General features: G+C 36.8%; 1 protein-coding gene and 1 long non-coding RNA gene across 3 annotated transcripts in view; both read left to right on the top strand.

Moving 5' to 3' along the window:
* Positions 1 to 6580, top strand: part of LOC133097903 (uncharacterized) — a 174209-nt gene extending 167629 nt beyond the window's left edge. For both annotated transcript variants that reach the window (XR_009702082.1, XR_009702083.1), the window contains one exon: positions 5791 to 6580. This is a non-coding gene — a long non-coding RNA (uncharacterized LOC133097903). The remainder of the gene's footprint in view (positions 1 to 5790) is intronic.
* A 2624-nt stretch (positions 6581 to 9204) lies between these two features.
* Positions 9205 to 24693, top strand: LOC133097323 (cytochrome P450 1A5-like). The gene is given in 10 exon segments (XM_061199206.1): positions 9205 to 9247; positions 11127 to 11564; positions 11567 to 11964; positions 13264 to 13387; positions 18271 to 18360; positions 18453 to 18493; positions 18495 to 18567; positions 21625 to 21718; positions 24328 to 24398; positions 24401 to 24693. Coding segments are annotated over 10 exon segments (1665 nt in total).
* The last annotated feature ends 834 nt before the right edge of the window (positions 24694 to 25527 follow it).

Below are 25527 nucleotides of genomic sequence, written 5' to 3'. Positions count from 1 at the left end.
GGTGTGAGGTTAGGTTGTTTATTTGAGATGTTTCTTGTTTCTTGAGGTAGGATTGTATTGCTATAAACTTCCCTCTTAGAACTGCTTTTGCTGCATCCCATAGGTTTTGGGGCATCGTGCTTTCATTGTCATTTGTCTCTAGGTATTTTTTGATTTCCTCCTTGATTTCTTCAGTGATCTCTTGGTTATTTAGTAGCATATTGGTTAACCTCCATGTGTTTGTATTTTTTACAGTTTTTTTCCTGTAATTGATATCTAGTCTCATAGCATTGTGGTCAGAAAAGGTGCTTGATGTGATTTCAATTTTCTTAAATTTACCAAGGCTTGGTTTGTGACCCAAGATATGATCTGTCCTGGAGAATGTTCCATGTGCACTTCAGAAGAAAGTGTAATCTGCTGTTTTCAGATGGAATGTCCTATAAATATCAATTAAATCTATCTGGTCTATTGTGTCATTTAAAGCTTGTGTTTCCTTATTAATTTTCTATGTGGATGATCTGTGTAAGTGAGGTGGTAAAGTCCCCCCATTATTATTGTGTTACTGTTGACTTCCCCTTTTATAGCTGTTAGCATTTGCCTTACATATTGAGATGCTCCTATGTTGGGTGCATATATATTTATAATTGTTATATCTTCTTCTTGGATTTATTCCTTGAACATTATGTAGTGTCCTCCCTTGTCCCTTGTAACATTTTTATTTTAAAGTCTATTTTATCTGATATCAGTATTGCTACTCCAGCTTTCTTTTGATTTCCATTTGCATGGAATATCTTTTTCCATCCCCTCACTTTCAGTCTGTATGTGTCCCTAGGTCTGAAGTGGGTCATTGTAGACAGCGTATATATGGGTCTTATTTTTGTATCCATTCAGCCAGTCTGTGTCTTTTGGTTGGAGCACTTAACCCATTCACCTTTAAGGTAATTATCAATATGTACGTTCCTATTATCATTTTCTTAATTGTTTTGGGTTTGTTTTTGTAGGTCCTTTTCTTCTCTTGTGTTTCCCACTTAAAGAAATTCCTTTAGCATTTGTTTTAGAGCTGATTTGGTGGTGCTGAATTCTCTTAGCTTTTGCTTGTCTGTAAAGCTTTTGATTTCTCTGTCAAATCTGAATGAGATCCTTGCTGGGTAGAGTATCCTTGGTTGTAGGTTCTTCCCTTTCATCACTTTAAATATATCATGCCACTCCCTTCTGGCTTGCAGAGTTTCTGCTGAGAAATCAGCTGTTAACCTTATGGGAGTTCCCTTGTATGTTATTTGTCGTTTTTCCCTTGTTGCTTTTAGTAATTTTTCTTTGTCTTTAATTTTTGTCTATTTGATTACTATGTGTCTCAGTGTGTTTCTCCTTGGGTTTATCATGCTTGGGATGCTCTGCGCTTCCTGGACTTAGGTGGCTATTGCCTTTCCCATGTTAGGGAAGTTTTCGACTATAATCTCTTCAAATATTTTCTTGGGTCCTTTCTTTCTCTCTTCTCCTTCTGGGACCCCTATAATGCAAACGTTGGTGCATTTAATGTTGTCCCAGAGGGCTCTTAGGCTGTCTTCATTTCCTTTCATTCTTTTTTTCTTTATTCTGTTCCTTGGCAGTGATTTCCACCATTCTGTCTTCCAGGTCACTTATCTGTGCTTCTGCCTCATTTATTCTGCTGTTGATTCCTTCTAGTGTATTTTTCATTTCAGTTATTGTATTGTTCATCTCTGTTTGTTTGTTCTTTAATTCATCTAGGTCTTTGTTAAACGTTTCCTGCATCTTCTCGATCCTTGCCTCCTTTTTTTCCCCAAGGTCCTTGATCATCTTCACTCTCATTATTCTGAGTTCCTTTTCTGGGAGATTGCCTATCTCCCCTTCATTTAGTTGTTTTTCTTGGTTTTATCTTTTCCTTCATCTGGGACATAGTCCTCTGCCTTTTCATTTTGTCTATCTTTCTGTGATTGTGGTTTTCATTCCACAGGGTGCAGTATTGTAGTTCTTCTTTCTTCTGCTGTCTGCCCTCTGGTGCGAGGGTCTTGATTTTTAAAAGAAAGCAGTTTCATCAAAATTTTTAAAAAATGATCTAGGATATAGACTTCTTTTTTTTTAAGTTTTTATTGGAGTATAGTTGCTTTACAATGTTGTGTTAGTTTGTGCTGTACAGCAAAGTGAATCACCTATATGTATACATATATCCACTCTTTTTTGTATTTCCTTCCCATTTAAGTCACCCCAGAGCACTGAATAGAGTTCCCTGTGCTATACAGTAGGTTCTCATTAGTTATCTATTTTATACATAGTAGTGTATATATGTCAATCCTAATTTCCCAATTCATCCCACCCCCCTTTCCCTCCTTGGTAATACCAAGTTTGTTCCCTATGCCTGTGTCTCTATTTCTGCTTTGCAAATAAGTTCATCTGTATCATTTTTCTAGATTCCACATGTAAGCAATGTTATACGTTATTTGTTTTTCTCTTTCTGACTTACTTCACTCTGTGTGACAGTCTTTACATCTATCCACGTCTCTACAAATGGCACAGTTTTGTTCCTATAGCTGAGTAATATTCCGTTGTATATATGTACCACATCTTCTTTATCCATTCCTCTGTTGATGGACATTTAGGTTGCTTAGGATATAGACTTCTCAATCAATCACGTTTTGGTTTTTAAATTACAGAGCAACTGTTTTTGGAGATTCTTCATCTGCACTCTTAGTTTCATCAGATAGCTAAATACGTGGAAATCATAGCCACAAAAGTGGCCACTGAGGATGGCTTTTTCAGGATTTAAGCCCCCCCCACACCCCCACCCCTTAGGTCTTCATATATTGATAATGATTCCCTTTAACTGAGAGATAGCTTCCCCTGCGTAGTTTAAAACATTAATATGCTGGGGAAATCACAAATTAAGTAACCTGACTTCCTCTTTAAAATAGCACTGTTTTCCTAACTGATATGAGCACATTTCTTTTACAGAGACTTGCATTATAGGAACAGACTATTGTTTCCTAAGTAGGAAGAATAAGAGGGAATGAATTTTATAAAGAGCATAAGTATGATTTGATTCTGAAATAGTATTATTAAGAAATAGAATAGACTCTTTCTAATAAGGGTCATAGAAAAGTGAATAAAATAATAAAGGGCCATCTTCCTGGAATGGCTGAGTCCTTAGAACTGATGAACTGGTTATCTTCTTGAGTGTGTTTCCAGCCCTCTGAATGGATTCTCTGTACTCTCAAGTCAAAGTCAAACCTATTATTGCAATCATAGTCATTATTCCTGGGGGTCAAGTACTCTTTACAATTATTTTTATAAAGAAGGAGTGGCTTTTACATTTATTTAAGAAAATTTCAAATATTCAAACACTACAATTTTAAAATAAAGGTAAAAAAAAAGAGTCCCAGCTTACTCAGCTCTGAAAAGTTTAGTAATGATACATGAATAAAGGATTAAACATTAATTAAATTGATTAAATTAAAATTAATTAATTAAAATTTAAAACGCAACAGGAGGAGATGCTTGGAAGAAAAGTTTGACCACACGTTCTTTAAGTTATACAATGACATCAGCTGAATGAGGAACACATAATTTGGAATTGTATTATAATACTATGAACTGAAAAAGAAGCTCAATATATTGAGAATTATAGTTTGTTCACTTAAGAATTTGTCATTTTCTTTTTCTAAATTGTGGTAAAAATATATATATAACATAAAATTTTAACCATTTGTAAACATACAGTTCAGTGGTATTAAGTACATTTACATTGTTATGCAACCATCACCACCAGTCCTCTCCAGAACATTTTCATCTTCCCCAGCTAGAACTCTGTACCCATTAAGCAATGCCTCCTCCACTCCCTCCTTCTCCCAGCCCCTGGCAATCACCAATCTGACTTTTTGACTCTATGAATTTGATTACTCTTGGCACCTTGTATAAGTGGAATCATACGATATTTATCCTTTTGTGACCGTTTTCTTTCACTTTGCGTAATGTCTTCAAGGTTCATCCATGTTGTAACATGTGTTAGAATTTTTTTCTTTGTAAGGTTGAATAATGTTTCATTGTATGTATATAAGATATTTGGTTTGTCCATTTATCCATCAGTGGACAATTGAGCACTTCCAACTTTAGGTTATAGTGAATAATGTTGCTATGAACATGAGTGTACAAATATCTATTTGAGTTCCCACTGGTTATTTTTGGTATATACCCAGATGTGAATTTCTGGATCATGATAATGAGAAAATTATTCTGACACTTGTTAAGCCAGTAAGGGAGACTTTATTCAGGACTATTGTGATAGTTGTCAAGATCATTACTATAGGGGGGAGAGATTGGGCTCAACTCTGAATACAGCAAGGAAAGTTAGGGATTTATAGCCAATGAGCAGATTGAGGGGACCAGTGGATGGAAAATAACTAAGAGGAAACATCAAGAGTAGGGGCATTCATGCATAACTGATCTAACAGTATTGTTGCTGAAGGCTGGATGACCAGCGGGTTCAGTTATCACAGATGGGGAAGAAGAACTTGAATAGATATCAAGGGTGAGAGATTCCCTCTAAACTGACCTAGCAGGGTTCTTGCTACAACTGGACTACAGGGTCCAGGATAAGGCCTAGTCAAAAAGAGGACTCCAAGAAGCCTAATTAAAACTTGATCAAAGATAGAATCTTTTCCAATCATGTGATAATTAAATGTTAATTTGGGGGGGAACCACCATACTGTTTTCCACAACTGCTAGCACCATTTTATGTTCCCACCAGGAATGCACAAAATTTCCAATTTCTCCATAACCTTGATCACACCTGTTACTTCTCGAAATTTTTGTTTCATTTCATTTTGTTTGTAAAAATATAATATTCATCCTAATGGGTGGGAAGTGATATCTCATGGTGGATTTGATTTTCATCCCCCTGATGATTAGTGTTGTTGAGCATTTTCATGTGCTTTTTTGACCACTGTATATCTTCTTTGAAGAAATGTCTATTCAAGTCCTTTGTCCATGTTTTTCTCATGGATTGTTATTGCTGAGTTGTAGGAGTTCTTTGTATTGTCTAGCTATTACTCCTTTGTCAGCTATATGATTTGCAAATATTTTCTCTCATTCTATAGGTTGCCTTTTCACTATTTACTATGTTGATAGTGTCTTTTGATGCACAAAAGTTTTCAATTTTGATGAAGTACAAATGATATATTTTGTTGTTTTTTCCTAAGCTTTTGGTATCACATCCAGAAAATTATTGCAAAATCCAATGTCATGAACCTTTTTCCCAAGTTTTCTTCTGAAAGTTTTATAGTTTTATCTGTAAAACTAATTTTTACTGTCATATATTTATTATTTTGAGTTAATTTTGTATATGGTATAAAGTAAGGGTCCAACTTTATTCTTTTGCATTTGGATATCTGGTTTTCACACCATTTGCTAAAAAGACTGTCCTTTCCCCATTAATGGTCTTGGCACTCTTGTAGAAAAACATTTGACCATATATGTGAGGATTTATTTCTGGGCTCTCTATTCTATTCCATTGATCTATGTGTCTATCTTTATGCCAGTACCACACTCTTTTGATTACTGTAGCTTTATAGTAAGTTTTGAAATCAGAAAGTTTGAGACCTCCAACCTTGTTCTTATTTTTCAAGATTGTTTTTGGTATTTAGGGTCTGTTGAGGTTCCATGTGTGAAATTTATCAGAATGAAAACCATTAAACAGTACTTGAAAGAAAATGCTTGTGCTTTATAAAAATTGTGACTGTGTAAAGATTTAGCACAGTGCAGAATATGCCACAGACCAAGTATTATCTATTTCACCAACAGGATGGCAGGCCAATGAAATGATTCATGGACTCCTGAGCTCCTGATCCCAGACTTAGACAGCCAACTTGGAATACACTTTAGAGGACATCTGAATGACTAATACCCTAGGCACATCTCTCCAAGAGGGCTCTTGATTGAGCCCTAAATCCAATGACAGCGCCTTAATAAAAGTCATACGGAGGAGAGACTGGGAGAAGAGGAGAGGCCATGTGAAGACTGAGACAGAGATTGAGTGACACATCTACAGTCCAGGAACACCTGGAGCCACCAGAAGCTGGAAGAGACAAAGTAAAATTCCCCTCCAGCTTTTAGAAAGAGAAGGGTCCTCCTAACACCTTGACTTCAGACTTCTGGCCTCCAGATTGTGAGCTAATATAGTCCTGTTGCTGAGTTGTAGGAGTTCTTTGTATCGTCTAGCTATTAATCCTTTGTAACCCACCAAGTTTGTGATGATTTGTTACAACATCCCTTGGAAACTAATATACCATCCCCAGCCATTTAATACCTGGGTGGAACCCACATCTTACTACATAATACATTTCCTGTATTATGAAATCACTTCAGTAAGGATTGCTCTTGTTACAGTAGAAGCTTCAAGTTTAAGCTGAAGAACTCTCCAGTAGAAGGTGGTATAATCAGAGGCTATGGGCACAGTACTAGAGTTATATTACTTGGGTTCAAAACTTTTTTTACACCACTTACATTCTGTTAGCCTGAGCAATTTTTCTAATTTCTCGGTGCCTCAAAATTTATCAGGGATAAACAGGCAAAAAATAGCAGTTCTTTTAGAAGTTGGATATAAGAAATAACTGAAATAATATGTAAAGTACTTTCAAATGCTTATTCCTTGTAAGCACACAACAAACATTAGCTGTCACAATTAATATTTTGGAACGGATTTTCCTCTTAACCAATGGGAATGCAAGGCAATTCTCATTATCTTCTCCTAACAAAGCTTTTAAATAACACATTGTCAAGCAATTATTATCAATTGTCTATAACACGGGTACATGCACAAGGAACTTGATATGGCTATGTAATGTCTATACATTAATCCAATGTGGAGTTAGTTGTATTAAGAAGGTAATACTTAAAGAAAAACATTAGTAATAAAAAAAAATTTTTTTTTTCGGTAGCTAAGTATGATATGACTAAATGCTGGTTAGGAAAATTCTGCCCCTGGGTCAGAAAGTCCCTGTGGTTTGGAGTCAGATTTTTTTGGCCATATGATTTCAAGAGTTTTGATATTGAGAAATCCACGATGTTTTGTGAATATGACACAGTAGTTCAGGGCCTGAAGGTTACCCCTGAGGAAATATATGAGGTTTAACACTCTCTTTGGGGGCTTCCTTTCCTTCCCAAGTACCAGCTACCAGTGATCCTTCTTGGACAGTCTCATTAAAAGCTGACTTGAAACGTAGAATAATTATGGAGCCAAAAACTCCAAAGCTTTAAAGAAAAGTTTATTATGTAATAACTTACAGACACCTTGAAAGGATGATGTCACCAAACCACCCGTCATTTCCCTAATAACAGGTAGAAAAACTAGACTTCACACACTGTAGAGGTAGAAAAATTGGTGTTTACACAGGTCGAACAAAAGTGCCTTGACGCAGGTAAGAATATTGTCTCAAATCAAAGCTATGAATATCATACTCAGAAGTTAACTGCTCTAGTTGTGGAAATACAAATCTGTCTGGTTGATGAAGACTCCCGAGAATTTACCAAACCTCCCTGACAAAGGTAACCTAAGTTTCCTGGATTTTTTATTTCGTCCATCTTCCCGCCGCTGTGCTTGGCTGCCCAGAGGGCCGCGCGCATGTCCCTGGTTTCCTGAAATTCACAGCAAAGCAATACCTCTGCACCATCGGCTTTTTCCTTCTTGCTCTTTGCTTCCTTGCTACATATCTTTCGACCCTAATTCTGCTTGTCACCAGCAATTTTAAAAGGATTAGTCTTTGCATCCTCCCTTTCCCGCCCTGCTTTTTTCCAAGATCAATTTCCATCCTACCGTCTTCTTCGCACGCCTAGCTCCAGATGTGGTCCCTCTCGCTCCACTCACGCTGGAATTTCCCAGCTTCCAGGGCCCAATTCTGGCTGCAGAGGCCTCTCCATTCCTCTTTCTAGCTCTCAAATACCCTAATCCAGCTCCAAACTCCTCCCCACACAGGTCCAAATTCCACCCCTCATTCTCTATTCCCAGGATGTTCTCTCCCAGCCTTTCCCCAGGCCTGCTGCTGCTGTGACCACACTGTTCCTGTTTCCTAGGATGCACGCAACTTTCTAGAAAACCTCTGCCGTTAGATCCCTCCGCCAGATTCCTCGCACTGACTGCAAGATTTCTGGGCACGGGTGAGCCTTCCAAGCTTCATTGTAATTTGGCTGAATGGATTTGTTGATCTCATAGCAGGTTGTTTTCTCCCCAAAAAGGTCCTCAACTTGGAATGGCCCTTAGTCATATTGAGGAGCTTTTTAACATGCATCCACCCCTAGAGATTTGGATAACTGGTCCGTTTGGGACGTGGGTATTGCAATGGTTTCACAGCTTCCGAGGGAGGTCTGATGTGTGTGTCTAGGTTTGAGAGCCAAAACAAAAGCCTTCAACCTACTTGTGCTTTTTTCACCTGGTTCTTCTCTTAAGGGGTTGGAGTTCACCTTGAATTTCTGATGACGCAGCAGCCCACCTTAGGGAGCTGTATGCCCTGTTTCAGCCCTAGTTCACTCCAAAACAACAGGAACAGAATTTGCCTTCAGAGCTTTCCAAGAAAGTTGCTGGGAAAGTTGGCAATGCGCCTGGGTCTGGTAAACTGCCAAAGAGAATTTAATTACAGACTAGAAGGGCCCAAGTTGAAAAAGAATCCAGGGTGATCACACAGTTACTTACATTTGTGGAACTGCTAGCTGCTCTGGAAACTCTGGCAACACAATATAGCCAGGCAATTAACCCTGGACATCACACTCAGGCTTCTGCCCACTTTTTCCTTCTGACTTTGATTACTGAAGGTTGGAGCTGGCCTTCAAAGTCTACTAGTCTGGAGGGACCATTTTACAGATGAGAAAACTGAGGCCAAAAGACACTATAATTTAATAGAGTTCCCACAGCTAAATAGGGAAAGAGGTAGGCGGGGAAACCCAGTCATTTTTGTGGGAGTCAAACCACACCTAGCCACACCCACTCACTTCTCATCTATTTAGTTGTCTGCTTTGGAAACGCCTCTGATAATTGTCAATGTGCATTTGTCAAATTGGAAGTTTGGTGAATGCCCAAGAGAAATGGAATTTTATGAAAAGGCAAGTGCTAGAAGTAATTGGTGATTCATTATTAAGCTCAAAAACCATGGGAAATAAATGAGGAAAATGACTTTATCTCGCGAAGCCTCCCCATAACAGGATGATACATTACCTCATAGAGGTATGAGCTTTGAAAGTGTGGATTTAGTGCTTAGTTCTGGATCTGGTACCTGGTAAGAGAGCAATAAATGGTCATAGAAGCGAGAGAGGTTTCGCAAAATCAGTATGCTGCAAAGCCGCAGTGCAATGACATTCTCACTGTTTTCTTCCTGAACTGAGAGAAAAGGGAAGTTTTGCAAATTGTAGCTTTTGCATTGATTAGGGACTCAGTTTTTCTTTTTAGTTTAAATGCACAATTTTCCCCCTATAAAAACAAGTTGATCTTTCACTTTTAACTCCAAAGTTAATTCCTTAGAAAACAGTGCCAACCAAGTTGGTGTAATTAGCCACATTTTATCTGTGAACTTGGAAAGGTGAAACAATCAACTAAAATAGGTGACAAGGGTTTTCTTGCATATTCAGAGTAGGGGCAATAAGATACACATTTCTTTGATCCTTGGTGCTTTTTAAAAGTAGAACATAAGTGTAGTGCTTTTTACCACCCTATCATTTTCTTCTGAACTGGAAAACAAATTAAGTCATTGCTGCTTGCAAGAATGCTTCCCAGTATGTATGTGTATATATATATATATATATATATATATATATATATATATATATATGAAATCAAGTGTTGGCCTACTCAAAAACTCAAAAAGAACTGGATATTTACACTGGCAAATGAGTATACTGCCCACCAATGTTAACTTGTCTCAGGAAGTAATTTGAGAAGTGTGAAATTTAGTTGTATTCTTTCAAGGGAGAAAAAGTTTTGTATTCTCTCTATAGTTACTATAAAATGTAATAGCTAACAAAAATATCCTTCATGTGTATTAAACTTTATTTTGCAGGGGTGGGTAAGACTCTCTTGGTTTCAAGTAACAGAAACCAATTTTAGCTAGTTTAAGCAGGAAAGAATTCAATCTGAGGACAAGATCTCATGGAAGTACTAGAAACAGTGAATGCAAGGTCATGAGGTCTCTCTCTGTCTGTTTCTTTTCCTTTCTACTTTATTTATTTTTCAGACATGCTTTCACAGTTTCTTAGGTCCTCCTGGTAGGTGAAAGGTCCCCAAATCATATTTTCAGATTTATATCTTATAGATTTAGCTGCCCAATGAGAAGATGAACTTTCACAGCCCTAATTCCATATTCCTAAGGAAGGTTCATCTTGGGTCAAGGGCTTATCCTTGGATCAATCATCCATGACTATGTGGGCAGGTTTCAAAACAGTAGAACTGCTTCAGAAAGTCACTTTTACAAGCAGGCGGAGAAGTTCAAGAACAGACTAGGCAGTCAGCCAACTAGATATCCACTAAATGGCTTGTAATTCACCAAGTACTTTTTAATAATGATTTCATTTCATCCTCAAACAATGACAGACCACTCTATTCACAGTTCTCTATACACTTTTCACTTTGTAATCTTATTTTTGTTTATCTAGTTTCCTGATTAGTCTATGAAATTTTGTTTTGTATTTTTAGTGCCTAACATTGGGGTGTTCAATAAATATTTGCTGAAAGAATGTATGACTAATTCTGTTAGGTAGGACACTTAGATGAGACAACTGGCATGCACTTAGATTAAGTGACAGGATGAAGATCCCCCAACTAATGAGTATGAACTCAGCTTCCATAGCCTCAATCCCTTTCCCACCCCCCAGGCTGCTTTCTACGTTGAGTTGTCCTCTTCTTCTGTCTATGGTGTCAACAACTGACATGAAAGCATTTGGTCTGGTGGTTAGAATCATGAAAATAATAGAATTGAGATAAAGGTACAGTGCATTTTACAAGAATTTAATTTTACCCTCTTGGTGCATTGTTTAATAATAGCTTTTAACTAAATACAAAGGGTCTGTACTTTTCTTCTAAATGTTTACACGGAGAAAGACTACTCTTAGTCTATGCTTAGAATGGCAAAAATAAGGGTTACATATTTCTATTTTAGGTGTTTTATTCCTGAAAATAATATTCGGCATGGCAATCACTCCTGGAGAGGTGACCACTTCTCTCATAATTTGGGGGATGGTTTTTGTTTTTGTAAGAGCGCTAAGGACCAAAGGGAGAAAGCGGGTGTCTCCTCCTGGCCCATGGTCCTTCCCCATCATAGGAGATCTTCTTCAGCTTGGAGACCATCCTTACCTTACATTCATGGAGATGAGGAAGAAATACGGAAACGTCTTTCTCATCAGACTTGGCATGGTGCCTGTCCTCGTGGTGAACGGGATGGAAATGGTGAAACAAGTACTACTCAAAGATGGAGAGCATTTTGCAGGCCGACCTAACATGCATACATTTTCTTTCCTGGCAGAAGGAAAGAGTCTTACGTTTTCAGTCAATTATGGAGAGAGTTGGAAGCTTCATAAGAAAACTGCTTCCAATGCTTTACAACATTTTCTAAAGCAGAAGCAAAATCCTCCACCTGCTCTTGCTTACTTGAGAAACATGTCATTGAGGAAGTTTCTGAGCTGGTAAAAGTCTCTGCAGAGTTGACTTTCAAGAATGGCAGCTTTGACCCCAGAGGTGCTATTACATGTGCGGTGGCCAACATTGTCTGTGCCCTTTGTTTTGGCAAGAGATGTGACCACAGTGATGAGGAGTTTCTTAGAATAGTTAAAGAGAATGATGACTTACTCAAGGCCTCCAGCGCTGCTAATCCTGCCGATTTCATACTGTGTTTCTGCTACCTTCCACTGCGAATTATAAATTCTCCCCGGGAGTTTTATCAGGCCCTGAATCAGTTTATTGCTCTACATGTACAAGATCATCTTACAACATATGATAAGGTAAGGGTTTAAATTCATGCCAGGACTGGGGATTTGGTGAGAAGTGGAAAAAAAAAAAAAAGGGGTGAGATGCATTAAGAACTCAGACAACTTTATGTACTTCCTTGGTTCTTTCACTGTAATTTTTCCATAATGAACCTTACCCAAACTATTGGTAAATGTGAGGTCCAATCAGAGCGATTATAGGGCAGTATTACTTAGTTCTCATGTAGGGACCATAAGAAGAGCTTTGAATTTTTTGAGACCTCAGAAATTTCCCTAGTGTGCTGATAAGGCACATACTTGAATTATGAATCTGTAATTGGCTGATAAATGATGACTAACATGTAGGTGAGCTTCCTGAAGAAATGACCCAATAATTTTGTTTCTCTAATTTTTCATCTGAAACTATCGGGTCTTAAAATTATCAGCATATTTTTTTCAGAAAGTGTTTTGAATAATTATAAAGGATATTCTATAGGAACCTTCCAATTTACCCTCATATCCTACTTGAGTTTCTTTCCTATGAAGAAATGAACTTTGAGGTCATAACACATGTAGAAATGTTATCCATGTGACAGAAGCGAACCTTCTTATGAAGCCATTGAGATGTTTTTGGCCCAATTTGATGGTCCACAAAAGAGTAAATTTCTCTCTTGAAGTATGTATGTACTAGAAAGAATCCTAGTTCTTGGGGACCAATTTGCTGAGAGGAGGACATCGGGAAAAAATAAAAACATGAAAATGTGAGTAGTTGAGCAAATGAAGAGATGTGAGGACTGAAGTCCCCTCCAATTAGAAGGAAGAGGCAGAAAACAATGTGTTTCAGGGTACCAGCAGGGAATTCTAGATCAGATACAGTATGTAAAAGAGTTTGTGAAATTCATAAATTTCTCTTCCTACTCCCTAACCTACTCTAGCCCCACTTCCTCTTCATGGTGATTATAGTAAAATCCTTACAGTAGGTTTGAAAACCTCCTATTGTATTTATTGCTTAGCAATTTCTCTGTAATAAGTTAACCTCTGATTTTTCTCAGTGTGCTTCCAGACATAGGTATACTCTTTATTGATTGAAAAAAAACTTTTAAGAAGAAATTTGAGTTTGGTACCTTGGTTTTCTATTCCACATTCTTTTAAGATTGAGCATTAACAAGCAAAACTGGTTGCAAGGTTTAAAATGATCTACCTATATTCTTTATATTCCTCAGTTAATTGGGTTCATTTCAAGTACCTGGTAATATGGCTTTTCTTGCATGAGAGTCATATTTGCTGTAGAATGTAGGTAGGGATGACTAATCATGTTAAGGTTTACATCCTCAGGACTACATCCAAGATATCACTGATGCTCTGATTAATACATGCCACAACAAATATGCTGCTACCAAAACAGCCACCTTAAATGACGATGAAATCATAAGCACTGTGAATGACCTCTTTGGAGCTGGTATGTGAAAGTATTTATCAATATTTAAGGTGAATCAAGATTAATTGCAATTTTCTGTTTTCTACTGTTTACATTGTAGAGTCTTTCCCTCTTTTGATATCGGCCATTTATGACTTTGATCCCTACATCCCACTCTCAGTCCCTTTCCCAACCCATTGACATTTACTCTTAATCTGTTTAAGTGCTGTTTTTTTGTTTCATGTATTCTTATAAAATGGGCTTTATATTTTCATGTATTAGTGTGTATTCTAATATTATCATGAATTTTAATATATGTAAATTACCATTGTTATTTACATCTCAACTTATTTCTAACTTTTTTCATGAAGCCCTATACTTTTAAGGTTCAATCACGGTTGTCAGGTGTATTTCTAATTTGCTGCTTCTAATGGTTGTGTAGTACTCCATGGCCAGTACCCCCTACATTTTACCAGTCTGCTGTCTCAGTAATGCAGATATTGAATATCTCGCCAAGGCTAAGATGACCATCTTTGTGCATCAGTTTTGCCTCCTTTTTCATTATAGTCTTATGTTAAGAAGCAGAATTTCTGGGTCACCTAATAAAAGGATTCTTGAGTTTTTCATACAGATTACCAAAATCCTTTTCAGAAAGACAATTTATACTGCCACCACACTACTATCATTCTTACATTTCATAGTTTTTTTCTAAATCATTTTTACCTATTGATGGAAGAAATTTTCACGTATTGAGGTATGGGGAAGTCATCATGGTGGATACATGATTTGGCTTGAGCTTTATGCTAACTAGAATGGCCTGTCATTTTATGGCCTGTCAAACATGCATTGTACATCTGCTTAACCATTAAAAAAAACAGAAGAAGAATGCATTTATCAGATTGTTCGGAATGTCTACTTTGAAGATAGAGATAATATATATGTCACCCCCCCTTCCTATGACACCAATGCTAGTACTCCTTTGAAGATGAAGTTTCCTTCTCAGACACGAAGGTCATGCTGACTCACTGTAAATATACTAACCTGTCTTTTTTGAAACCTTGAAGGAATGTACCCCTGTCATGTTTGATGTTTGTTCTTTGTTCTGACAAAATATAAAACTGTGGTTCAGGTATCCATAATGGAGCTGGATGGCCATTGTGGATGTGATTTCAGACACGTCCCTGCATCACTGAGAACTTGAATTTTCTATGCTGTATCAAACTCAAGGACAACACCAGCCATTTTTAAAACAATATCTGCTAGTAGCTGCCAGCTGCAATATTATGGTTAGAAGGTTTCCCCTTGTAACTAAGCAACCATTTCAGACCCCAGCCAACCCTTGTTTAACAACCACACTTACTTCTTGCCAGCTCCAACCATAATTCTTGACAGACAACCTATGTAACTTTGCAGTTTTTGCCTATACAAACCTTCCCCATTTTGCATTCCTGGGAAACACAATTCAAGTGCTTCTTGAACCTGTGTCTCCTGGGCTATAGTCCTCAGTTTAGCTCGAATAAAACTCTTTTCTATTCCTATTATAGATTGTTTTTTATTTGTGTTGACACTATCAAATTTCTTATAGCTCCTGTAAGATATTAGACTGCAGAAAGCAAATTCCCTTAGCGTAACAACAAAACAACAAAATTCTAAAGGTGTTTTAGTAGTTTCATTTCACATGGAATATTCTTCAGACTTGTTTTTTCATTTCTTCTTTATGCGATAGTTATTGGCAATTGGGTTCACTTTTTTCTAGGATCTATGTATTTGTGTTCCTGAATTTTCTTTGCAAACAGAGGCATTTGTTTGGGTTTATATTATTTTTCCTCATGCAAATACCTCTGCCCCCTCTCCCCACACATTTATATATATTTATTATTTTGATCATGATTTAAATTTGATGGATGCAGGGGTTATTTATCATACGAATTTGATCATGCTGTACTTAGCATTTCTTCTGCCAGCTATCTGATGCTAAATACTCTTGTTAGAATTTGTGAGGACATTTTTTTAAAGCCTGAACACCACTGAGTACTAAAGACTGGGTGTGTATGGGTGTGATTAACACAACAAGTGGGCTTTATTTTCATTAGAATTCCATGAGATATCTAATAAATTTATTTCAGAAATATACAGTACTGCCGAGATCCTGAAGTAATCAACAAATACAAAATTATGGCAAATAACTAAAATGATTAGAATATAGAAGAGTGCCACCAGATGTGCACAATCCAGTTAAACATAGTTTGGATAAAATGTGTGAAAAATAAGTAGTATTCAGTGTAACGCATTATTTATTTAAGCATTTATTCATGCAACAAACCTGCTTGAAATAATTTCATTTTGAATTCAAATAAGAGTAATAAAGAAAATTAATTTAAAAACTTCTACATGTGTCTGCTACCGCTCTAGTGGTACATAATAGACTACTTTATTAGAAGAAAATGGTGAGTACTAAACCACATATTTTAGTGGATAAAATTTGTAAGCACACTGTTTCATCCGATCTGCTATATTATTAACATTTATATTCCATATTTGACTCTTCAGATTGATCATAGGGATAATTTAGTTTTTCCTTTGGCTATAGTCAGTCTCTCCCAAAATAATTTATTATAAGCTTGATTGTTAGATAATCTGCCAAGATAAATAATAGGTTGCTTAAACCTTGATATAAACAGAAAAATTTATGATGATCCAAATATGAATTCTATTATTTATCCGGATAGTCCTAGGTCTTGGATATAATGTCCATGGCTCTACAATGTGCAAAATCAGTGTCTTTCATGCAGCATTCATGGCTTGTTTTGTTTTTCTTTTGATAGTGAATAGAGTCAATATATTCTGAATAGAAGTCCATATTCTCACACCGTACTGCACATTACTACAAACACCATTGTTGGCAACTGCATTTGGACAGCTCACTTTTAGGATAATTCCTTGCACTGTGAAGTCATGTTAGAAATTTTGTGGCATGAGAACTGTTGAATCTACCGGCTCACTGCAAGAGATTGCCCTATTCAAAAATGTAAAACCAAGTCTTGAGAAGAGATGATTGGGAAGGATTTTACTTTGCTCTGAAGCTACATTTGGGTGCATTTCTTGCACATGTTGTGATGCAAGTTGTTTAGAGAACAAACAAATGCTTAAGTCCCAATGCTGTGGAACCACAGACTTGAATTAGGGTACTAGCATTGTCTCTTGTGTGGTCCTGGTAAAATATTTAACCATCTCTGTGCTGCATGTTTCTCATCTCTAAAGTGAGACTAATTGCAACCCCCATTTCAAATAACCATGCAATCAAATGATCAATATTTGGAGTAGTCATCATTGTTGACATTTTCATCATCATCGTGAAAACCTAGAAATAAGATATATTGATTTAAACAATAATTTTTGCTACTAGATTATAAGATTTAGTAGAAAACACAAATAGCGTTATTAATTTTGGCATTAGGTCATCATTGAGTTGAATTTATAATTAAAACAGCCTAAAAAAGCTGTTTAATGTGGCATTTCTGAGTGTTAGGTTTTCAAGAACTGATCACATTCTTTAATGTAGTGTAAAGTCATCCTTGAGAAAAAGATGAAGTTTTACATAGAGTTTCTGGCTTTTATTTTCAATAATGAAAAACATCTTACCAATGTACAGATAATATCAAAAGTGAAGATACCTTGTTTAAAGGATGAATTTTAAAACAAAGCAAGTACACTAAAAATCAGTATTTAAAAAAATTGAAAGTACTCAACCTTCCATTATGCACTTATACAAACTTATGGCCTTGAAGCCAGAGAAGTCCAAGTATAAGTCCTGACTCTGTCTCTTCTGAGTTGTCACCTTGAGCAAGGTCCATAATGTCCTTAAGGCACAGTTTTCTCTTCAATAAAATGAGCATAGAACAGAAAAAACATTCATAGCTATGTATGATATTATTATTATACATAGATCATAACCATTATTATTATAACAATGGTTTATTTTGTAGTGAAATATTTCCAGTGTTTTCATTTGCCTTATAGATAATACCTATATATTTAAAACTTTTTTATTTTATTTTTTCTTGTGGTTGCAAACACATAACAGTAAATTTACTACATTAAACATTTTTACATGTACAATTCAGTAGTGTTGTGTATATTCACATTGTTGTGTAACAGATCTGTAGAACTTTTTCATCTTGCAAAACTATAACTCTATGCCCATTAAACCCCAATTTGCCCACCTCTGTACTCCCAGCCCTAGGCAACTACCTTTCTAATTTATGTTTTTATGATTTTGACTACTTTAGATACCTTATATGAATGAAATCAGACAGTATTTTCCCTTTTGTGACTGGTTTGTTTCATATAGCGTAATGTCCTTGAGGTTCATCCATATTGTAGCAAGTGACAGGATCTCCTTCTTTTTAAGGCTGCATAATATTCCATTGCATGCATATACCACATTTTGTTTATCCATTCATCCATCGATGTACATGTGGGTTGTTTCCGCCTCTTGGCTATTGTGAATAATGCTACCATGAACATGGTGGTACATGTATCTTTTTAAATCCATGCTTTCAGCTCTTTTGAATTAATGGATCACTTGGTAATTCTTTTTTAAATATTTTGAGGACCCTTTATGTTGTTTTCCATAGTGACTGCACAATTTTACATTTCTACCAGCAATGCATTAGGGTTCCAATTTTTCCACCTTCTCATCAACATTTGCTGTTTTCTGCTTATTGGTAGTGGCTGCTCTAATGGGTAAGAGGTTAAGCCTATACTTTGAAATAAACCTTAATGTATAATAATTGTATTATTAATTGGTAGTCATATTTAGATTATTTTCCCTGGATTCTTAGTATTCAAATACAAAGTAAATTGAGGATCCAATTTTGCTAATACTTTTATCCAAGACACTTTTTCTCTCTTTTTTCTTTCAGAGTTTGAAACAATATCAACATGTCTATATTGGAGCTTTCTTTATTTGATACGCTATCCAGAAATTCAAGCCAAAATTCAAGAAGAAATTGGTAACATGCTTTCAGATGAAAAGTATATAATTCTTATAAGAATATATTTTCATTTTTAAATTAAATTTTTTAAAAAACCTTTTTTTACCCAGATGGAAACATTGGGATGAAATCAACCAGGTTGGAAGACAGGAAAAATTTTACCCTACACAGAAGCTTTCATAAATGAAATATTCAGACATGCCTCCTTTCTTCCTTTTACTATTCTTCTTTGGTAAGGATGTGCTGCTCCTTTGGGACAACAAATATCCCACAGGTGGTGTGGGGAGGGTGAAGAATCTCAGGCATTAGACTGAATACTTTAAGTGCTTTAAAATCTATAGTACGTTAATGTTATTTTAATATTATTTTAAATCCTTTTATTTTCTTTTGAAACCTTTAATGAAATTTTAACATAGAGCAAGGCAAATTTTGTGAATATATTTTATAACTAAACTATGGTGCCATTAACTTTCATCTTATATTTAAAAATTAAGGGGAGAGAAGGATATAGAAATTTGGAACAATTGATAATCCAACCATAATATAGGTTTGGCTATTAAGCGTTGTACAAACTCACTTAACTTCCCCTTACGAGTAGCGTTAGCCGCCTGCTAATGTGATGTGGCTTCCTTTTCAGTAGCTAAGAATTTTGCTGAACAGTAGACCGAGGAAGCTAGTTGCCACAAACAGATTAAACAGAGTCTACATTTATAGATATTTGAAAATTTACTGAACCTTATGCCAGACTCTCCAGATCCCAAATGCATGCAAGTGTAGACTAAGTAGATAGGCTTTATTAAATATGTATGTGAACAACCAAAGTTCTGGTAGTTTGAACTGTTTCCATTCCACACAATTAAAATAAAACATTAAATTCTCCGTGCTTTTTCTCTTCCCATCTTTATATAGTGAAGGAGGGGGAATGTCTCTCATGCCACGTGGTAATCGGCAGAGCAGAATGCAGTGCCTCAGCCCAGGTGTCTCCAAGGGCCAGACCACTAGCTGAGCAGTGTCAAGCCCAGACAGTGAGCCACTCAGTACCCTGTATTTTGCCTCTCTCGTTTGCTCTCCATATTCACACATGATGCTATCTATTCACTGTGATCCCTTTCCTTCAGATCCCCTTTCTGGTTGAAGTAGACTTCATCTTTAACTTAAGTTTATAAAAAGCATCCTACATTTAAATATGCAGCTCTTCTGTCCCAAAGGCTTCCGTAGGGTGACTTTGAGTGCTTCATAAAAGAGTACGACCTACAAGCTTTACTAAGAAATCAGGAACAGAGAGACCTGCCAAGTTTACAGGCATTATTTGGGATGAAATGAAAGTGATCATAATCTTTGGGATCCTGAAAACACATCTGAGAGCCTCACTAATAGGGAGAAATATATTTTAGGAAATAGGTAGTCATTATATTATTAGAAGTGAAGAAATAAACTAATATATCAACTAAAAAGATCAGAGGCATCGGCCAATGAGAGTAGTGTGATATAAACCAAGAATTTTGGCACAAACTTAAAAGGCATCTTATATATTAATATATTGTTTGGGATTAATCTGTTCTCCACTTGGATGTTTACCATTTTCCTTTTAAAAGGACAAGGGGAAAAAAAAAAAAAAAAGGACAAGGGGTTAAAGAGCAGAAAATGGGTTAAAATGAAATGAATTTTAAAAAGATAAATGGAAGAATCTTAAGTAAAGGGGGCAAAAGTTTTGCTATTATATATAAAATGTATGTACACACATACACGAAAGACCAAACAGTACCTAATAAATATTTATCGCATGTATGCTCTTTAAAAGTTACATGGAAAGGCATTTTTATATATGAAGTTTGGGAAGTATATATTTAGAGAGAGAAACCCTACAATGAATGAATTTATATATTGAGTCCTTCTTTAGAATATATAGTCACTCATAGTTTAATATTAGTGAAATCAAATTTTACATGCTAGGTTTCCATAAGGTGGGAGCATGTGGTTTTTATGCAGAGTAGAATTTGAGCAGCTGGATCCACAGAGGGAGTGCGGACAGGAATGTACTGAGAAAGGCAAGTGGCTATACCTAGGAGCCGGTAATCCTTCCAACAAATGGCTCCATCCCTTTTTTGACCTTCTCCTTTGTTGGGTTTTGAGGGCACCCGATGAATAATACCCATATTATTTGCCAAAGTTCAGTACCAGCTGCAAGATGAAAGTAGGTCAGAGAGAGTTTCAAATATTAACTTTTTTAGTGATCAGAGCTAGTTTGCACAGTTTGGCTTAGAGCTAGACCAAGGAGGCTTACTCATACTTTTTACCTGAATTAGACATACTTCTCCACTCGGACTCTGGCAAAGTTGGACAACAGCAGAGTCTCCTCTGGCAGTACGACACCTGCTCCTCAGCTCAGCCCATTAATAACTATAGCTGAGATGTATTACCTTCTCTGTAGGTTGGCTAATCAGAAGAGAGAACCCAGAAGTGGCTAAGACAAACGTGTCCAGTGACTGTTCTCAAACTCATCACATTGAAATGTCACTGCTTCTCTGGGGAGAAGTGAGTGTGAGGGCCATCTCAGAAGTTAGGGAGTGCCATATGGAAACATAACATGACTTCATCTAAACCGTGCATAATTACAGAGGTATAAAGGGGAAAGATGTACAGTATACATAATGAAGTCTGAGTATGGGACTAGAAAAATAGAATACTTGTTCTAGAGGCAACTTAGGGACCATCCAATACAACCAATATCATTTCACAGCTAGGAAATGAAACCATAGAGTAGATATGAGATTTGCCCAACATCTCACTGAGAACAGTATCTAGAGTTCAGATATCCTAGTTCCAATTCCGTTCCAATTCCTAGTTCCTCCCATCAAGTACTAAATGATGTTATGTTTTGTTTTTCTAATCTACTAATAGAAGCCAAAAACACATGGGGTACAAAGAAAATGCTTTATAATGTCCTTAATAGTTTCCGGTTGTAATCGGATGTGTCTACTTATGACCAACTCTGTCATAGAAATATTGAGATAATTTTCTAGAGATTTTAGCTCATAGCAATGCCTTCAATATATTAGGTGCTCAATATGTTTAACAAATACAAGAAAAAGAATAAATTAGTGATTTGACAATAGGTAGAAGATATATCAATTAATGAACAAAGGGAGATTTATAAAGATGTCACATCATTATTGCAGTAAAAAATAACATTAACAAAAAATAGTCCATGCATCATGGGAGGCAGCTTAGGGATGGGTTATTTGAATTTACAGGATGCATTGCAATGCTGCCTTTCTCTTTCCTACGGTACTACATCAGATACTACTCTGAATGGTTATTTCATTCCCAGGAAAAACTGCACCTTTATTAACATGTATCAAGTAAATCATGATGAGTAAGCCACCAAAATTATTTCCTGAGATAAAATTTGCTTGGTTGTTTGTTTGCTATTTATTAATCTGGGAAAAATTTACATTCTTCTTAACCAAACTTCATTCCCTCTGTTTCTCTTGAAAGAAGTTGGAAAGAAATTCAGTTTTCTTTCCTCACAGATAATAGGAAGGATGAAATCTTAATACAGATTCATTCAGGGTAAATCGAATTTCAAAAGTGGGCTCACTGGGGGAGGTGTGAGCCAAGGACTTCGTGGGCTCACCCTCTGCATGTGTATGACCAGCCGATATTTGAAAAGCAGCCTGAAACCCCCCACTGGAGTGTAAGCCACCAAGCAGGGATATTTTTCTTCTCTCCCTTTTTGTTTGTTTGCCTTTTCCTCAACCCCAGTACCTAGATCAGTGCCTGGCACATAGTAGGCACTCAGTAAATATTTGTGAATAAAATGCAACTAGAGGCTTGCCCGTATCAACTACAGAAGGGCAGTCTGAGCCTAAGGTACCTCAGGCAGTGAAAAGTGAGGGTGATGAGTGGTGATGGCACTGGTGGGCATAATGATGAGAACAGTTAATCTTTATAGACTCCCACTGTGTGCTGGGCACAAAAAGCTCAGATGTATCTCCTCTGACCTCAACAGTAATCCTATATAGTGGTGCTAGCATGACCCCAATTTTACTGATGAACAAACTTTCAGCCAGATTGAACAAATTACTTAAGATCACATGTTCAGCAGGTAAGAGAAGCAGGACTCACATCCAGTGTAAATCCTGTTTAATATGTAAGTCTTGTTTAATGGAAATTATATGCTCCATGTGGTGAGGGCTTGATGTCGCCAGTAAACTGGTAAAGATTGCAATCTTTTCTTTTCCCCCCCTTTGGCTACCGCGCGGCTTGCGGGATCTTAGTTCCCAACCAGGGATCAAACCTGGGCCTCGGCAGTGAAAGCGCCAAGTCCTAACCACTGGACCGCCAGGGAATTCCCAAGATGGCATTCTTATGCACTCAGCCGGTTGTATGTACAGTACTCTGTACAGCTTCTCCATCTTCACCCAACATCTCATCTGACCGATGGCTTAGGCTCCAGGCTCTTAGGGAGGGAGGTGATTATCCTGTGTACCTAACAGCACCTTCACAATTTCTGTAACTAGCAAATTGGTAGAATACACTGCATAGACCATCCCACTGGAACACTTATTGTCAGAGAGATTGATACATCCATTCTCCACCCAGTGATCATATTGGATAAACCTAAGCATTTTTAAACCCATTATAAGAAGAAATACAGTCAGTGTAAATTGAATGGCATTTATTTTCAGTTGGTACAACCCCAAGTATCCCAAGTGTTCTAGTATCCTAAGAACTTGTGATTATATTGAATATTGAGTAATGATCAAACAAACTGAGTTAACACAGGTGCTAGTAAAGAAATACTATTTGTATGGAGGCACTTGTTTAAGTAAATGAGTATGTAATTCAAGACTTGATATTATGGGAAAATTATTCATGTTGAATCTAAAAGGTCACAAACTCAAGCACCCACTGAGCAGTGGAAAATACCAAAAATGAAAGAATTGTACTTTGTTGAAGCAGTGGCAAGAGGTCATCTGCTGCATCTAATTCAACCCAGTAAACTGTTGGCGAGCAGGGCATTGTCCCACTGTTATCAGCTCTTTCAGTTATTAAAAAAAGAACGTGAAAATGTAGATTTTCATGTGGAATCTTCTGATTTTTAAATGTTAGCCACAATTAACTATTTTTAAAAGATTATAGAGCAAAACGAAGTTTCTTGGAGGACTGAGTATGACTTGTAAGTCTCCAGGTCCGTGACCTCTGGTGCAGAGAGAAAACAAATTTTTCTCCTAGACAGAGGGTGACATCTATAGGCAAAGAGACCCAGTTCTTTATGAAGTCAAGTGAGTCCCTGATGTATGGCTTAAGACGTAGACAACTCACAAACATTAGTTGTCGTAGACGAGCCATATGTGCTGCTTGTAACAAAAAAAAGGTGGAGGGAGAAGAGAGAACCAAATGCACAACAGTTTGGGAACTGTGGGCAACCCCCCCAATCAGGGCTGCTTTCAGGAGACCTGGCTCCTCCTCGTGATGATGTTTGAAGGCTATTTCCTAAACATAGTGAGAGAGCACCTGAGTGAGAGGTGTGTCTCAGTGTCATCATTCCTGCTTATTTTACTTAAAGCAAAGGAGACTGAATATTTATTACCTTTTATTTATACCACAATTTTGGAATATTCTAATGAGAATTTTGTGGAATTATTCATTTAAGATAATAAAAAATTTAAATACATTTCATGTATTTTATTCACTATTTAACGAACCAGAAGTCATTTTAGTGAAAAATAATTGTATTAAATTTTTATGATAACTAAACCTGTCAACATATTAAAGGAAAGAATGACATATATATCCGTAATAATTATATAATTACATAGCTCCATAACTATATACATATATATATAATTTATAAAGGATGTTTTGAACTTGAACAAAACACTTTATGCAAAACAAAATTGTTATGGAAAAGTTGGCAACAAAGGTAAAAGTGATGAAATGATTCCTTTAAAATTTTTTATTTTTGTCTATTTTATACAGAACTATTTGGGATAATCCCAATTTATTCAGACCTGAGAGATTTCTAAATGAAAACATGGAACGGAATAGAAGTTTGTTGAGAAAGTGTTGACTTTTGGAATGGGAATCCGGAAGTGTCTCGGAGAAGATGTTGCACGAAATGAGATATTCATTTTCATCACCACAGTTCTGCAGCAGCTCAAGCTGGAGAAGTGCCCAGGAGCCGAGCTTGACCTGACACCCACGTATGCGTTAGTCATGAAGCCCAAACCATACCAACTTCAAGTAGAGCCCCGCTCCACAGGTAGCTCCTGTTCATAGATTCGCAGACTGGGTGGAGGGTTTCTTGTTTAATTCAGAAAAATTACGGGCTTCAAATTCATTTAGCAAGAAATTTAAAATTCATACCCCTATGCTGGCTGTTCAGTTCATTGTATGCCATCCTAATGTAGGAGCTGATTTTTGAGTGTATGGGGTTTTAAACCCATGTCTCATGTGATGGTGTCCCAGGTGCCACTGTGTCACTGTGAATATGGAAGAAGGGAACGAGGACTGCTGGATAGAGTGAGCAGGCAAAGGAGTTCTATCTTCCTTCCCTTAACGCCAGCTACAATAGACAGGTGTACTGATATTTGTTTTAAATATTGGGTTCAGAATAAAAACAAGGTTCTGATTTTAAATATATTTCTTTCCACTCGACTAGGAACTAGGTATTCAAGAGGTCCAGAGAAGGGAGCTAGAGTCACCCAGAACAGCAGAGAATGTTCATGGTGATAATAGGTGGACTGAGCTAGATTTAGAGAGGCAGGGAAAGGGACTTGAAGGGGGGGTGGGTTTCTTCAATATCCATTTTTATATCTGCTCTTATGTTTTCTGGATTATGAATTTAACTTCAGAGCAAATTGGTGTTTTTTACAATGTTACCAATTCCTTTTGATACCTACTAGATATACATGTGTATTAGTTTGCAACGGCTGCCATAACAAAATACCACAGCCTGAGTGGCTTTAACAACAGAAATTTGTTTTCTCACAGTTCTGGAGGCTGGAAGTCTAAGATCAAGGTGTCAGCAGGGTTGGTTCCTCCTGAAGGCTCTTTCCTGGGTTTGTAGATGGGCTGTCCTCACATGGCCTTTTCTCAATGGTCACCCATCCCTGTCTCTCTCCTTTTTGTTGTAAAGACAACAGTTATATTCGATTAAAGCCTCATCCTAACAGCCTC

The sequence above is a fragment of the Eubalaena glacialis genome, chromosome 9, assembly GCF_028564815.1.
Source record: "Eubalaena glacialis isolate mEubGla1 chromosome 9, mEubGla1.1.hap2.+ XY, whole genome shotgun sequence".
Taxonomy (NCBI): Eukaryota; Metazoa; Chordata; class Mammalia; order Artiodactyla; family Balaenidae; genus Eubalaena; species Eubalaena glacialis.
Note: the sequence above shows the minus strand (reverse complement) of the source record. Positions and strands in the feature narration are given on the sequence as shown.